The sequence below is a fragment of the Plodia interpunctella genome, chromosome 1 (assembly GCF_027563975.2).
Source record: "Plodia interpunctella isolate USDA-ARS_2022_Savannah chromosome 1, ilPloInte3.2, whole genome shotgun sequence".
NCBI lineage: Eukaryota > Metazoa > Arthropoda > Insecta > Lepidoptera > Pyralidae > Plodia > Plodia interpunctella.
Window position 1 is genome coordinate 7474734 of NC_071294.1, and position 18154 is coordinate 7492887.

The following is an 18154-nucleotide window of genomic DNA, read 5'->3' on the forward strand; positions in this document are numbered from 1 at the left end:
TCTTTAACTTTCTATAACACAGGTAGGTCAAGTTTACCTGCCCTTAGCTCATCAAGATTTGCTGTTTGATTTATCATCAAGATTTGCCGTATTAAAGTGTCCGAATTTAGTCTTTTTAAAGTTATATATAAATATTAAATGCGTTTATTTTACTACTCAATATTTCATCATTTTGTATCCATAGATTTTATCCTACTACTAGTTCTATACACACTAAAGTTAAGCATATCTTTCTCAATCTAACGGTCATAATATATTCATATAAATGATATTATCTACTTGTCTCCTTTTCACAGAACCGTCCAAGTATACTTTTTAAACGTGTACTCGCAAAAATGTACCAGTTGTTAATAATGCTAATATCTGAACAAATTTTGTGAATTTGCTTAATTATTTTAGCAATTGACTTAAATACCTAACACGAATTCGTTCTACAGTTGGGTGCAGAAAGTCTAACCCTTATTTATTAGCACATATGCAGTCTGGAAAACTGGAGCTCATCAGCTCATAAAAGATCATCATTTAACAGAAAGAGGATCAGAAACGATATAAAACTAATAAAAATCTTAAATATATTATCAAACTGTATATTTTAATAGATTCCAGTGACAGTATTTTAAGACATTATGACATTCACATACCTACATTAAAAAAAACTGTAAAGTTGGACTGACTCAGCTATTGATATAACTAAGTAAAGTATTTCATACTAAAGATATTTCAAATATTTATTATATGTTATAAGAGATTGTACCCACTTGGTTGTCCATATACTTAAAGACACAGACAAGTGTTTTGTCGGTAAGAGGACGATGCGACGGCATCGATTATAAGTAAAATTAGAATAACTGGACGGTTGCCCGCGCTACGCGCAGCAAATAGTACTGGGGCATGCGACCAATCGTACTAGCCGCAAATACACGCATCGTCTGAATGCGGACACTCCACGGGACATGACAACCCCTCGGCACACAGGACTCACATTTTCTTAATCTAATTCTACTAATTTTCTAAAAAAAATTAACATTAATATCAGTGTGGATAGAAAAATCATCCTACCACTCACGGCTGAAGTTGAACAAATTAAAAAATAATTATATGATAGAGGTTCTGTAATCCGTACCTGAATAATAGGTTCAATTACAAGTCAGCCACCTTTCAAACAAAAAGAAACAACGATGCAACATACATACTATGACACATACACATAAGTACATCATCAAACTTATAAACTCTTGCTTCTTGAGTTAAAAATAGTACAAATTTTATTTGAATAAATATATATCTCGGAAACCTATCTAACTTAAATACTTTGACATCTTGGCTTTTTAAAGAATTATAACAGCCTAACTTATAACAATACTAGTAGTACTAGTGTAATGATAATAAAAACTAAGAAACAGTGGATATAAAAGAGTAAAAATACTTACGAAGCGCTTAAGAATATATTTAGTCACCAAGAAAGGTAAAACCATAAAATCTCAGCAGGTTTTAAAAGCTTCTCAAGGTTAATGGGCAGCGGTTCTCTTTTGAACATGATTAATTTACACTAATATAGGTAAATTTGATAAATTCGACGATCACGGGATATCTGTTTCTATCACTTCTGTTATCAATATTCCATTTAATTATGTTTATTGAAGGATATAATTTAAAAAAAAATAGTTCAGAAATCATAATATTTTAAAATTCTAATATATACTATAGGTACATTATGATAGCATGCATATATTATTGGATAATTTATTATTGTATTAGATAGTATATTATTTTATAATTTAGATGAATTTTTGCGCGAAACAAAACCGAGCACTATAAAAAAGCGGAGTGATTAATGCACTCGTGTGTTTTTCAACACACTTAAAAGCCTATAGCCGTGTGCTATTGCTATTTTATAGATAAATACTTTTAGGATGCACTTTTTAATTTATATCGATACATGAAAATTCCAGCACAATTAGATCTCCTCCAGTGTGTGAATGGCCCATAATCACACTAACGTAATACAGGAGCAGCCGCAGCAGCCCTATATGTGTCCAGGAGTGACGACGACCACAATCAATGCGGAAGAGAGCCGTCTCCGAATGGGGGCACGGGATGCGGCGGCCGCGAGACGCAGTCACCGCCGCATTTGTCTCCAAACACCTCGATAAACACTTCGTTATTGATTATTGCTATTCTAATTTCTATAATGTACTTATTTCTTTTTTATTTGGTCATTTTTATATTGTCTTCTACTATAACAGAACCTGTCACTGACTGTTTATCAATGACTCGTCAGAAACTAACTGGAAATTAATACTAATATTTGTTCTTAATATTTGTTCCTATTTGAATATTATTTTTAAGTGCCAAATTTTCATAATGTTTATTATAATTGACACGGAATACAACTTTCTCAAATGTTGCATTGGAAAAATTTCTATATGGAAACTAAAATTTAGGATACGTTATTTGACATTTTTTAATTATAAAGCTCCAGAGAGATGATAAAAATAAATATATTTATTATAGTTATTTAATACGAAATAAACATTTAAGTATGACTATCACTCCATTGTGGTTCGATCCATATCCATACTTCCTTCCACGCTAATATTATAAATGCGAAAATCTGTCTGTCTGTTTCGCTTTCACGACTAGCAAAAAAATAATCTTTGGTTAAACTGATTTTGAGGAAATATGGTATGCATATTACTTTTTTCCAAAATTCGTCCCAAATTATAGTAGGGGTAAACTTTTGTGTTCCGCTTTCACAGAGAAACTTACGCGGGCAAAAGCTAGTTTCAAATAAGTAACATTTAAAATAATTAATACCTATAATAAAGTTTTCGTTTTCGGTTGTTAGATATGCTTTAGTAACTAATATTTATTTACTAAGCTGTAGTGTGTGTTCATAAAAACACACTTATAAACAAATGGCGAAATTAATGCTAAAAGCATTCTCTCCCAGCTAACCATTAGGACAAACAGAAAAAAATGTGTAATTGTTATTATGTTGTTAATTGTATATTGATCAAGTTATGATGCTTTTTCAATTGCATTTATTATACATTAATTTGATGATACAAAGCAAGTAAGTATGAAGGTTAATAATATTTTGATAAGTAAACGTTGTCGCGTCGGGGAACCGCTGTGCAACTGGAAATATTTGAAGTAGAATTCGACTGCTTACATATAGTTCATTCATATTTTTTTTGAGATATAATTTACGTTTAGCGGTCCCCCGACGCGAAAACGTTCACGTTAAACGTTACATTATTTCTTGCTTTTTAGAAGGAGGAGTTTCTTAAAATTTTCAATTTAACTTTTAATTTATAATTTTTAAACTTCAATCTAAGAAATGGCAGCATCAAAATAATCGATCGAATGGAACTCTCTCATCTCATCCGAGCGTGCTCCTGATTTTTTCTCAGCCATTGAGTGTTGGAGCTCAAGGCCCGTAACTAAATGTCTGTTTGTTTATGTGTAAACCCATCATGTATACTAAATCCGATCTTCCGTAGTCGGTATATGATCTCTCTCCCTTCTGAGCGCTCTGTCTGTTTCTTTCTTATCCACAAGGCATGGGGTCCAGGGCCCGCTATCCTACTTTTTCTTCGCATTATCTTCAGCAACCTTAATTCTCACACGATTGACACGTATATCCTCCTTGACATCATTAAGCTAGTACTTTTTGGGTGTATTCCTTCTGTCAGAACAAAACGGAAGTGTTATGGTTAAGCACATATATTTCTTATTTTCCAGTTTGCGCCAACAATGGTGGTTAAAAATACGTCTGTTGATTTTTATTGAAAAAATGTACAATTTCATTCATAAAGCTCTACTCTGTCATAGAATATACGTACGATTGCGTGTTTGAAATAACAATGCTATATTAACAGCACATGTAAATTATATTAATCGAAATAACTCACAACCGCCTCCAAAAAAACACCAAAATGAGGTGTAAACGCAGGCAATGAATGCCCACTGCCTGCTGTTCCAAAATATCACTATTTGTTAAAATAAATATAGTTTCCATTTTTCAAATTACCATGTACTTATATATGTGAAAGTTATTCAAAATTAAGTTTTCTATAATTTAATAAGAATTTAATAATCTGAAGCAAAAATGTTCACGTTGTTTCCTCAAGCTCATTTTGGTTTCTGTTCGTCTGAGCGAAAGCTCCTTAGACATACTTGTAAATAATAATCTTAGAAACTCATCATATATCATCAGGTGCGTTTTGGCCCATAAACAATATTTTAGATACTGAGACTGCCCTATAGGGCGCGGGTAGCGGCTGCGACGACGCGGGCGTGCGAAAGCTCCGCTCCGTACTCGCGGTGCCGTTAGCGCAGGCTCGGGCGGGCGGCTCGGGCGGCGGGCGGGCCGTGGGTGGTACCGTTGAGCCGTGCCGACGTCACCACTGTGACGTCACAGTCGTGACGTCAGACATCGCGATATAGCCACCAGCCTCGGCGACGGCGGCCTCAGTAACGCACCGACCGTTCACTAACGCGTACCTCCGTGCAGGTTCACGCGGACTGCATTGACACTACCGACTGACTGAGTGAGTGAGTGCGCGTGCAGTGAGTGGAATGTGCTCAGCCGCATGAGGATCCTGCTGAGCGAGCTGGGACTGTCCGGCGCGTGCTTCGGCCTGACCCTGGAGTCGCGCGAATCCTCGCTGGACCCCGACAAGTCTGCGCCAGGTCAGCGCCCGCACGACGATACGCGATCCAATTCTTCTGTGTTTATTTTCGCTTTCGTTGTGTAGAACCTCTGGGTGTTGTAGAACTTTGTGTGGAACTGTTCTGACGATGGCTATCGGCTAGAATGCGAGGTGCGTTGCTGACGCCCTCGAGCCAACACTGCGGCCTTAGACATTTCCAAAACACACGTATGTACCCGCTTTTTATATTTTTTTATCATTTACTTTTAAGTTATATTTTATGTCCTACGTAATATATTGTTTTATTTTAGAGATCATTTATTTTGTTTAATTTGCTCGAACCTTCCTAGTTTAAAATTAGCCTTAAAAGTTTTGTATGTAATTAACTGGGTAAGTATGTGTATTAAGCCTTTGCTTGATAATTTAAGGTAGGTAATTAGATATGTTTGGTTGTACGTAAACTTCAAACTCCTGGACGAAAGACACAGTCAGCTAACACAAAAACACTGGTGTGAATATTACGCAAATATGTCTTGTCTAGATTATATGTATTGATGACAAACTATATAAATATGTAAATGTGCCTATCGTAAATTTTTGAATGCAGTCACACCATTATTTTATAATTTAACAAAAAAAAGAAAATGGAAATATATATTACATTTTTATTTTCAAGATTCAAAACCACTAATTACTTTCTCCGCAGCAATAAATAAGCATTATCATTTTAACCTCATCTGCCTGGAGATAAGTGTGTCATAAACTTTATAAAAAAAATATTAGGCGATTTTTTCCACATCAAATTTAATTATGGTTAGACAAATATTCAATCAAATTATATTTTTTACTAAATATATTGATAATTTCAAATATTATTATGTTCAAAACAAGTATAGATTATATCATAATTCAGACTAGTATGAACTTAAACTTATCCTCTATTCAGCTTTCATCTGCTCAATTTGATTGTACTTAATATTACTTAGTACTATTATAAATGTAATGTGAAAATAAAAGCATATTTTGCACAAATAAGAAAGTTTCCGTTGAATTCTATAAAATGTCACTTCATCAAAAAAAAAAGTAAAATGTATAAAATGGTTTTCTAAATGCTTTTCTACCTGTTATACAAGGAATCAATTTTGAAAATAAATATTTCATTTTATAAACTTCTCAAGTTATTTGCACTATACTTATTATGTGTGTACAGAATCTTCCTTGATGATTTGGTTAATTTACCTAAGTCCTATTTTTTAGATATGTAATTCTTTAATTTTCGTTCAGCTTAATATTTCAAATTAAAAAAAGTAGTTCCAGACTGGAAATGTGTCCTCAACACATCTCTAGCCTGGAACTACTGTTGTGTTCTCATTTTTTTAATATAAGCATTAGTTTAAATATATGTTTCGCCGATTTCATAAATTATTCCTTTTTAATCACAAAGAAGACAAACTAGCAGTTATGAAATAAATTTCAACATGTGCAAGACCGGTCTGGGAGGCATCGCCTAGATCGCATAAATTATTATTAAACATCTATCCGAATATGTCATAAAATGCATAAAGAAGATTAGGTTTTGCTATTATATATTAATTTATCATTTGTTGCAGATATTTATAAATTTATCAAAAGCTTCGCCCTTTTTCCGTTAAAGTATTTCGTTATTTCACCATATCTCAGAATTGTGTAACGATTTAGATAACACCTAAAGTAAGAATCCTTAAATCCTTTCTCATTATTATATAAGACCTAGTTAGTCATCTGACAAGAGAATAAACAGAATGTTCAAAGTACTACAAGTAGACTGACTATGTTCCAAATATTGTATCGTCTGCAACTCTATGAATTGCCATAATATGAAATGTTTATGTCGCGATAGCCCCCGGTGCCCGAAGCCGATGGCCTCAGATCGCTTGCAACTTGCCCAATACTGTCGTAACCAACCGGCAGACGTTGCACCTGTCGAGATGCGAGCCTCTGCAAATTGCCATGTTGCCGGCCGACGCATAACATCATATTGTAACGCATCATCTCAATATTCATAAAACGCTAGCTAAACAAACGGTCTGCCATCATCAACTCACGACTTAAAAGTAGGTCGAATTAAAGCAAAACTCAAATATTAGAAATATTACATACTTTCACTTTTTGTGTTGATGCTATCTATAAGACTTCCAAATAGCACAGATCCCATTTGCCTCATACGAGTAGAAGACAAAAGTGGTCCTATAAAAAAAATATGGCTCTAGTTTTGGTTTATTAATAAGCATTTATATTTTATAGACGTTAAATGTAAATTGGAACTTGAACAACAAAAATGGCTAGTTTGAGTTGTCCATTCTTGCTTGTTCTGAGATCATGTTATATATTGATCGAATATAGTAACAGACTGAGGTATCAGATTTAAATTTTAAAGATTGTCAGGGTTAATAGATAGTGATATCGTCCAGCTGTGATGACGTCACGGCGGAGTGAAGCCCGCCTGCGTCATCGGCTCCCTGGGGGTTGTCTACACATCCTGCGAATAGATTTGGATGTTCTCCCTACAACAAACGGAGCAAAGCAAACCCAAACCCTTTTGTTGCTTTTTGTGTCTATTATATTCTTATCTCTCTATTATCGTGAAAGTGTGAAATATGACTATCAATTCTGAAAGAGATCCCCGCAGAAGATATGGATCTCTTATTTTAATAAAATATTGATGCGTCATTATAACCACCAATCTCGCAGAGATCACATATTAACTATGAGGCACCGTAAAGTATAATTTGAATATGAAAAACAAATACCTAAGTAGTTAACACCTAATAAATATATTAAGGATAACGTATGCAAGAAAAATACCATAGCTGGTTGTTCAACGAGCTGAAAAATTCAGAGGCTCGATGTGGAAAAGCCCATCAACTCTCTTGGTTAAAACTCATTAGCTGTGTTGAAAATTCAGACATATTGGTTCGCATCATTACATTCTTTTTTCACTTAACTTAGAGCATGTGACCGGATAAACAAGCATAACATCAATTTCCTGCTCTTATTTGAAAACCTTTTTATGGAGATATTTTTGGCCATTAATTTTGTAGTCTATGTCGTATTCTGTTTGAAAGCCTGATTACGTCACACCGTCTAAAAATACTGAGGTGGTGGAAAACGGCAGCGAGGGGGTGCGGTGGTGGTTGACGGCGGGCTCGCGGCCTCGGCCTCTGCTTCGAACGCGCCTGTGACGTCACGCGCCATGACGTCATCCATCGACCGCCGCTTTGGCTCAAGGACGCCATTGCCCTCGTCGAACCGGCTACTAATTTTCATGATACGCCTTCAATTTTGCATATAAAGAGGCGCAACGTAGATAAGTTTATTCTTACACATACGAGCAGACGACAAATTAAAAAAGTGCCCAATTGTGGGTCAAATTCGCCAATGAAGATTTCCGTAGTAGTAATAACAGGCTAGGGACCGCTATAAAAACCGCTGATAAACACTTTTTACTGAAAGCTCTCATTGATCGTATTTAATACTAAATTTTCACTTGTTAGGTTCCAACAACTTGGCTTTGGGAAGAAATAGACACCTCACAGTTTTAATAATAATTCAGCATATTATGAAAATTTAAAAAGTTAATAAACTACAAGATAATGTGCACATGATAATTTTAAAATGGTTACAAAACGGAACAGTTCTGCATAGATATAAAACCTATTTAATGAAAATCTCTTTTGTCTTGAGATTTTGAAACGACGCTATAATACGACAGAGTATACTATATGTATAGAATCCAGCTTGGTTTTGCTATGAAATTTAATTAAATACTCGTATCCATAATATGGCGTCCTTAAAATTAAGTATTACCTTAATTTCTCGTTATTGCCCTCAAAGGAAGACATTCAGAAGTTGCTATTTTACCATTCTGTATCCGGAGCATTTATGAATATATTTCACATGGCGACGACGGTGAGGGCTGGGAGCGTGACGTCAGATTCGACAACGTCACACGAAAATCCATCCCCCCACGCCCGCGTACCGGCGGCTGTGCCACAGCTGATAGTCGTGAACACGTTTATAACAAGTAAATAAATATCCTAAATTTAACTCCTCCATGGCGACTGACTGATAAACAACCGGAATAGTGGCTGGAGCCACTAAACCTACAAATAATGGATTATTTCAATATTTATTTTATATAGATAGATTGTAACATTTTACTAATAAAATCGATTTGGTTCAAGTAAATTTAATTACCACCACATCACCTAAATTTAATTTAATGATGGATCAGAGACAAATTTCTTTATACATTAACTAAATATTTAAAATTGAGAAAAATTTAATGCAGTCAGCCAGTATGCAAATTAGCAGAACTATTTCATATAATTGCAGACCTAATAAGTCCATAACTAAAAGTTTTAGATCAGTGAGTCCATTATAATAATGGCCTATAAAAAGAAAGGCACTTATACGGATATATACAGTATACCCGAAACTTAACCATATAATTACATTCGTTATTAGTTACATATAAAAACTACTACATCCATGCACGTAAACTACGAAAGCAAGCCCCTTCAGTGTAAACGTCATAAAATAGAAAAATTTCAGTGTGTCGTCACTAAATTCTTGTCTATACAATATGTAGACGTCGTAGCACTCGCGTAGCAAACAAATCGATATTGTAGCACGTAACGCCATCTGTCTGGTAATGTCGTCAATAATATGAAGGGTGCAAGCTTTTCCGCAGGTTGCTTGTGAGTCAAGCTTTCGTGTGACGATTTGGAAGCCAAGTTATATTAAGTAGCGTCTACACTTTCGTTTAGATGGCATAGTGTGGAAAAACAAAATGAAATGAAGCTGTAGTGACACAGTAGTCCGCCTGTGACAAAAAGGTCCCAGGTTCTACCACCTTACTTATGCCACGTGAGTTCCTATACCAAACCGACTCATGTATAATAATTTTCATAAACCACCACTTGCTTCCGGTGACGGAAAACATCGTAGGGAAACCTGTACATTGGTTTAGTTTAGTTCACTAGTGCCATGCGATTACTTGCCATTAGATGACGGTAGATAGAATGAAGTGTGAAAAATTGTGAGAATTTGGTGTATGCATATTTTTTTAAATTCGATACTTAATTATCAATAAAATTTTTATCCTGAAATTTCTGAAGGAACAAAATTATGTTGTATTTATGTAATGAAAGTATTTTGGATGCCAATTTTTTCGAAGTGTAAATTTATAATGTTCTTCCGAGCTTCGAATGGAATCCATTCTCAATATGACTTCAAAATTGCAATTGATGACTATCATCCGTAGCAAACACTCTACTTTTCATTTCGAATATAAAGAAAGAAAAAAAATGATGATTTTTCACCGAGCGAGCGAAGCAAGCGAGGTCTACAAATCGACTTGGGGAAAAGATACATTGTTTGTATGTAAGTTTGTAACGCGATAAGTTTCGAACCGTTGGTCCTCTTTTGATGAAATTCAAAAGACATGTAGGATCTGTCAATAAGAATTTTTAAGTTCGTAAGGCATCAAAATGGTTAAGTCGTTTTTTTGTATTATTCACAATTTTGTAAAAAAAAAATGTGTTCGCGAGGTCTAAGTTCGCGGCGAACAACTAGTTATAATACATAAAATGTATGATAAATAAAACGAAAATTTATAATTTCGGTGTTGTAGATTCACCAAATTGCATTACAATGCAATTTAGTGAATCTACAACACCGTGTAGTGTGTGTAAATTTTAAATATGGAACACGCGACTCATTAATGCAGGCTAAGACAGCCTGCTAAGATATTTTAATATAGTAGTAGGGAAGTAACCACAGGTTTTTCCCGGAACTCGAAAAGTATCCGCGAGTTCTCGAGTATAAGAAATGAAAAATAAATTTCCTTATTCGTAAAAATTGTTCATATATTGATAAACAATTCTTGATAATGTTTAATAGGAAACAATTAGTTGGAAATGTATGAATACCTGTAGCTTGAAATAAATAATTCATAAAAGGCTCACTAAAATTAGTTTAAAAAATCATAAGCCGTAAGTTTTTATACTTAGGAAGAGGCAATCAAGTAAATCAACCAATATTTCCATAGAGCGAAATAAAAATAATATTGCTGGGACCATTAACTTGTTCAGATTCAGACACGCACATTACATTCACATAACAATGGGCAAAGTCGTTTGTGTGTGTAGATTGCGCAACAGCAATAAAAAAATCGCATCCTACATAGTATCCTCGCGTCAAAACATTGAGAATCATCTAATAGTATGAACAAATAAGATACTACATTATCTAACATTCCCGACACCAAATCTACTGGTACAAAGTGAGAGTTGAGAGACTATTGACCTCCTGGCCAGGCCGTAATGAATTATGTTGCGTTGCGAACAAGCAAATATTAGTTAATTAGCATTAGCCATTATGTGAGCTTATTTTATTTATGTATACCGATGACTGGACAAACGGTAAAAAATTACAACAGATTTTTTTTCCTCTCGATTGTATGTTTCCAATTTGACTGTTTGTTTTTATTCTATGTCTGCGCCTGGTATATTTTTTCATTTTTGATGCAAGCTTTTATTGTCATGTTGTGTACATGTGCGTGCTGTACACTGTTGAGGTGTTCCCCGTTGGTCGATCAAGTCGATCAAGAGTGTCCCATCTGGTCATTCCTATCATATTAATAAGTTATAGTAATGAAAAATTTGAACTCGATACATGTGGAAGAAGGCGAAATATGACTAGCAAGATTTGATTGCAGATGGACGGTGAACGTTGAAACGAAATAAGTAAAAGCTTATATGAGCAAAAGTTCCATCATTAGGGCCAAATTTATATTTGGGATTTTTGATGTTAATATTTTTTCCTTCATTAAACTCTTAGTTAGAAACAATTTCAACCTCAAAGATTAATATATAATCTTTTACATGATATCAGTCAAAACATGACACAAGAATATAGTTTCATAACAAAATGTGACTTTGTTGTCTTCTATCTATCAATACGACCTATTAGATTTCACGGCTTTATTTAGTTAATCAAAATTATTTTACTAAAATAATAACTAACTTACTGGATATCTTTATAATGTAGGTAATCGCAATTCAAGCATAGGATGGATGCAATAAAATACAAAAACACCATTTAATATAGCAGGATTAGATGGAATATTGATTTTTATGCTAAATTCTGAATAATATATTGGAATAGTTGTTTACTATACGGTCATATCTAATTAATCAAAATATATTTTATATACTTACTAGTTTTTGCCCGCGGCTTCCCACGCGTATACTGAGAGTTATGTGGACACGCGAAAAATAAACTGATTTGCGCGAAAAACAAAATGCACATAAAAGATTATATATCTGTTTATGTAGGTATAATGTACATACATACTATGGTTATTTCAATCCGAGACTTATCGCATAATTGTATCAGTTTTGCCATAGTATTCAGTTTTTCATTTACGGCATACCTAATCGTTAAAAATGCTTGTTATATAGGGTGTTTTAAACACTGCATATAATAACAAAAAATAAAACAAAACTGTTGGGATACATTTTATAAAAAACAAAGCCACTATTTTGGCTATAGCTTAATAAGGCTGAAATTAATGGTTCTTAGGATAATAGAAACTGCAAATGCCACTGATTTCATAACCTCCCAAGGGAAACATCGGCTTTTCGCCCTAAAAATTCAATTTATACTTGACAAGCGGCTCTGAACTCAAACCAAAAGACATAAAGTTGAGATTAGCACATCTTCATTAGATAATTGTTTCGTTTTATATGCCAGTCTATGCAAGGTGTTTATAGAGTATTAAATTTTCGGGGCGTGGCAAATCAAGCACCGTGACCGAATGTATTCAAAACGCCAATATTCGGCGGGCAAAACTGCCGTATAAATTAGGAGACCTTTCTTTGTCGTCCTCATTTGTGATAGAAGGGTAGTGATAAACAGTACTGTCATTTCTCAAACCCCGTATAACATTATCGATTAGTCGGTTACGAGTGCTCGGTGAAGGAAGAACTAAAGTATGTTCGCCGAGGGTAAATATAAATGATGCATGGATTGGCTCGAATAGCGTGATAGTTCAAAGGATGATACCGTCAATTTCAAGTCTGTCCGTTCATTTCATTTACAATCCACCCCTCCCTGTTGTTCAATCGTTACCGATCGAATAGAAATAACAGAAAGAAATCTAACTCGTATTACTTCAGGCATAGTAGTAAGAAGTCGTATTTATTAATGAAATTTATAATCATTTTATATAACGAAAATGTTTATTTGTTACAGGGCCGAGCGCCTTAGAGCCGCGCTCGCCAAGCGCCTTTTCGTCCAACTCATCCAGCATGCTACTGCTGCAGACACACGTAAGTACTACTATTAATAATCGTCTACTATATTTTTACATCAAAAGTATCTAAGCTAATATTTAAACAGATTAAGTACTTAGACTTGCATGGTTTTTAATAAGAATTATCAAAATGAAAATGCCACAATATCTCATCTTTTTAGAAAACAGTTTATTAAAGAATTAATTAGTTACAGTAAACATCTGAAATTAAGAAACACGAGTAGGTAACTAGTTAGCACAATATTATTTGCAAATGTTACTCAGTACGAACCGACACGACACGCAATTGGTTCGTCGTAAGGTAGCCGCCCCAGTTTGAAATACCGCCTACTGTTTCTGTGACGCCTACAATATCGATTGTTTTTTCCATTGCAGAGCAACTACGGTTCATCCTTCACTGATTTGTTGTCGCCGCAATATCAAGAAGACTCGTCCGAAATCCTAGAGGAGAATTTGGATCCATTTCCAGACGTCGAATTTCACGCTCCTGCCCCAGTTGAAATTAAAGAGCAACGGACCACGCCTGTGAGCGACCCCGCCTCACCCACTCTCGGACCCACGCTGCCTAGCTTTGAAGAAACATATTCAGTTCGATATCCGAAACAAGAAATAATGGCAGAATTTGGCATTAAAATGGATGAAGACTGCTACAATGTCAGTTCATACTCTCATCAAGGCCACACTTCAACGCAATTATTATACCCTTATCATCAACCAGCAATTCCATACGTGCCCTCACCATATTACGCTCCCGCCCAGCCGTGCAGCCCCACGTTTGATACCGGGGGCGTAACGCATAATCAAGACTCTTATTCACTACCACCTTTTCCGAGCTCGGTCGACCTTCACATAGCTAACGACCAAGCATCCAGGCAAAGACGAGCATCATTACCAGTGCAACGTTCAGAATCAAACAGTTCAAATGACAGCCCTAAACTGCACGGCGGCAGGGTCCACTGTATGCAAGCTTCGACACCCAGTTCAGCATCAAGTTCCCCGGGAGGCGCCCCTCCGGACGTGGTAGGTTCGCGTGCTGCCCCTTCTTCGCCAAGTCAGCTGTGCGCTGTCTGTGGAGACACTGCGGCATGCCAGCATTACGGAGTTCGGACTTGTGAAGGCTGTAAAGGATTTTTCAAAAGGACCGTACAGAAAGGCTCAAAATACGTTTGCTTAGCAGAAAAATCCTGCCCTGTTGATAAGAGAAGACGAAACAGATGCCAGTTCTGTCGGTTTCAGAAATGCCTCGCCGTAGGTATGGTCAAAGAAGTTGTTCGTACTGATTCTTTGAAAGGAAGACGCGGCAGATTACCCTCAAAACCAAAATGTCCACAAGAATCTCCACCAAGTCCACCAATTTCACTAATTACAGCTTTGGTCCGAGCGCACGTTGACACTTCTCCAGATTTTGCCAACTTAGACTACTCACAATATAGAGACCCAAATCCTATGGAGCCTCCGATATCTGATCTCGAAGTTATTCAACAATTTTATTCTCTACTCACTACGTCCATTGATATGATCAAAGTTTTTGCTGAAAAAGTTCCTGGTTATGGTGAACTGTGCCTCGAGGATCGTGAGCAATTATTTGCGTCTGCGAGGTTGGAGTTGTTTGTGCTGCGGCTAGCTTACCGCACTCGTCCCGAAGATACTAAGCTCACATTCTGTAATGGACTTGTACTCGACAAGAGACAGTGTCAGCGGTCATTCGGAGACTGGTTGCACGCAGTTCTAGATTTCAGCAACACCTTGCATTCGATGGATATCGACATTTCAACGTTTGCCTGTCTTTGCGCATTAACTTTGATAACAGGTATGTAACCAAGTTTTAATATTTTAAGAATTCATATTTATAAATAATGTGTAAATGCGTATGTATTCCGTGTTCTTGCATGGGCCATGTTCCGTGTTGAATTTTTTTCGGCTGTGAAGCCGCAAAGCTCGGGGCCAGCATAAAAAAATTAAATTTTAAAGAGTCAGCCGTGATTTGCCTACCGTGAAGTCAACCCTCCTAGAGAATCTTTATATATAACGTTATCTATTTATTAGGTGCTAAACCTATAATACGACATATCCACGGGAGGATATGCTACTACACGATACAAATAGTGTTTCATTATTTTTCAACTTCATATGATAAAATATGAAGTATATATGTATGTACATACAATACATTATTATCACGCCTATTTCCCAGATACCAGGGGTACCCTGACCATATAGGTCAGATAAAAAGATGATTCATATTATACGTTAGATATGTATGTATAATATTATACGTCAGAAAATTGATGATTAATATTATACGTAACTTTGAAATAAATATGTGAACAGAAAATCTTGCAGAGATCGATAGCTTAGCCAGGCATTTAAAACTATTTTTACACCTATTTCAAAATGTTAAAAGTATAATTGGTATTTATTGTTTGTTAACAGAGAGACACGGTCTCAAAGAGCCTCATCGAGTGGAACAACTGCAGATGAAGATAATCGGTTGTCTCCGCGCGCACATGCCGGGCGGCAGCGCGGCCCCGGGCGGCGCGCCGCATTTCAGCCGCGTGCTCGGAGCCCTGCCAGAACTGCGCTCGCTCTCCGTGCAAGGACTACAACGCATCTTCTATCTCAAGCTGGAAGATCTCGTGCAACCTCCGCCCCTCATCGAAAACATGTTCCGCGCCAGCCTTCCGTTTTAGGCACCCTATTCCCCATTGTAACTCCCGCCTTCGTAATGCATTCTCCTTCTATTTAGAGCCGACTCCGTTATTTTAAGCATTAGATTTTAAAATATTTTTCTATAGTATAGATGGACGTTTTATAGACAAGATCTCCCACGGAATCGGTTCATGCTAAATTTAATGAATTTTGAATAAAATAATTACGCAAAGAAGACAATCGTATTACATAAGTGTATGTTAAGCTTAATTTATTAAAAAATAGTATAGTATATATGTTATTTGGGTGTGATTTTGTTTTTATAATGTTGTGTATTTAGTCTGCATTTGAGTTACCGCTCGTGATCAATGGCATCTTGTCGTACAAATATTCCTATGTTATTTACTTGCGTATTATATAGATAAGGGAAATCTAGTCACAAGACTTAGAAATGTTAAAATTGAGCTCTTAAGCAAAGAGCTTTTATTATGGTTATTATAGAAATTACTTAAGGAATGATTATGACATTTGATGTCCTGTTGTCTGAGTAGTATAAGCAGCGAGTTTGGCGAATGGGCGAATCAATGAGGGGTTGGCAACAGCGGCCCGGCCGACCGCTGCCGCACAGACCGGCAGACTCGCTCCTATCTGCTCACGCGTGTAGTGTCCAACCGTACACAAGATTGTTGGAAGTTACCTTTAGGTTTAAATTATTTTATAATTAATTTAGACGCTAGGGCGTTAACATAATTTGTTACATTAGTAAAAGGCCAGAGAAAAAGTTCAGCATAATTTATAATGTAATCTCCTAAATCCATTGTGTCTTAACGAGTACCTTCTAGGTAGATAGAATAGATGTTTTCTTACGTTTGTACATCTTTGTACAAACCGATACATATTATATATGTATTGGTAAAATACTAAACAAACATATCACTGTTTATATTTTTTAACCAAAAGGGTTGCAATTATTATAAGAATCTACCTATTGATATCTGCTTCCAACCTTTAGATACATTTTGCAACCAAGTCTATAGGTATCTTTAAAGTAATGCGTGCCTGCGATTTCCAAATAAAGTGCTTTACTTTAATATCATAAAATAGTTTCTTGATATCTTGCAAACATCCACTTTAAAAATATATATATATATATATTTTTTAATATATATATATATATATATATATATATATATATATATATATATATATATATATATATATATATATATATATATATATATATATATATATTAAAAAAATTGATGTCAATATGACCACATTATATATTGTCTGTTATTCTTAAATCCTAGGGAGTGTACCTCACCTACTGGACCAAAAATATCATATAAAAGTTAGTATACTTACATGTTGATGTTATAATTAACATAAGTGTTTGTTATAGATCGACTAAATGGTAAATTTTAAAACTGCATATCTATTGCCCTCTGTCTAAATGATTCGTCTAAGTATTATAACGAATACGTATGAATTAAGATCTTTATCTATTTATTAATTTAAAACTGCTTGATAATTTCAATTAAAATGACCTTTGCTTGCACTTCGTTCGTCAAACTCCGTGTGATCACTTTTGTAAGAAAGAAAGACTGTTGTTTCGTATTTAAGGAAGTGATACTTAATAAAAATAATGTGTAAAACACAGTTCACTCGCTGAGCCCTCAAATATGATTATTTGTCGACTCGGATGTCCCTTTTTCCTATCAATGAGAAGTGATAACTTTTTCATGAGTAGTTGTAAGTTATTTATAAATATGTGTGAAAGTCGGTAATTTTATATGAAATTGGTAATATTTTGATATTATATCATATTTTGATGTAATGTTATAAATGCTGGACTTTTTACTCGATCGCCAAAACTCCTTTAAATTAGTTAATTTTATAGATTTGTAAGTAGTTGACAAGAATAATTTCTTGTTAATTTAAATTTATGGCGCAATCTTTAATTGTTGTACTGTACTTATAATTTCTTGGTTGTGCTTCACAGTGTTACCAGTTTTGTAACAAGATTGATTTATAAACAAATTTGATAATAGCAAAGAATACTTCACAATTCTTCAATAACTACCTAAATCTGTAATTATTTTTTATACCTAGTGACAAAATATCTCCCATAATTATAATTATCATCAAATAAAGTTATAAAATACCCATTAAGTCACCAGCAAAGTGCCTATTGTCTTGAAAATAGAGCAATTCCTGAATTAGTTCACCCTGGGCAACTCATGCAGTCATAGTGTTAAAATAGCAACTTATACAATGGACTAATCACTATAGTTATGAGTAGATAAAATGCTCTATTTTGAAGATATTAGTAAAAAAATCCATCCTCAAAGAAATCAAATAAGTACTATTAATAATAAAAGTCCGAAATACAATAGATATATCAATCTGAGCTCTTTCTGAGATTGTAATAAAATAAAATGCATTTCTTTATCTTATAGATTGATGTGCTTTTGTTATAATGTTACAC

At 35.0% G+C, this 18154-nt stretch overlaps 1 protein-coding gene across 2 annotated transcripts; it reads left to right on the forward strand.

The window, feature by feature from the left end:
- The first annotated feature begins 4274 nt into the window (after positions 1-4274).
- Positions 4275-16828, forward strand: Hr38 (Hormone receptor-like in 38). Of its 2 annotated transcripts, none has more exons than XM_053769952.1 (4): positions 4275-4698; positions 12957-13033; positions 13393-14827; positions 15451-16828. In XM_053769952.1, exons 1-4 carry the CDS (start codon positions 4599-4601, stop codon positions 15705-15707), a joined length of 1869 nt encoding a protein of 622 aa, XP_053625927.1. In that variant the 5' UTR covers positions 4275-4598; the 3' UTR covers positions 15708-16828. The 2 variants fall into 2 exon arrangements, with proteins under 2 accessions (XP_053625927.1, XP_053625936.1); XM_053769961.2 differs by having other exon boundaries at positions 4276-4886.
- The last annotated feature ends 1326 nt before the right edge of the window (positions 16829-18154 follow it).

Bases quoted from the DNA above. Each gene is read 5' to 3' on its own strand.
- Hr38 (XM_053769952.1), top strand. From the start codon at position 4,599: ATGAGGATCCTGCTGAGCGAGCTGGGACTGTCCGGCGCGTGCTTCGGC. The intron at 13,034-13,392 runs GTAAGTACTACT...TTTCCATTGCAG, and splicing joins TGCTACTGCTGCAGACACAC to AGCAACTACGGTTCATCCTT. The intron at 14,828-15,450 runs GTATGTAACCAA...GTTTGTTAACAG, and splicing joins CGCATTAACTTTGATAACAG to AGAGACACGGTCTCAAAGAG.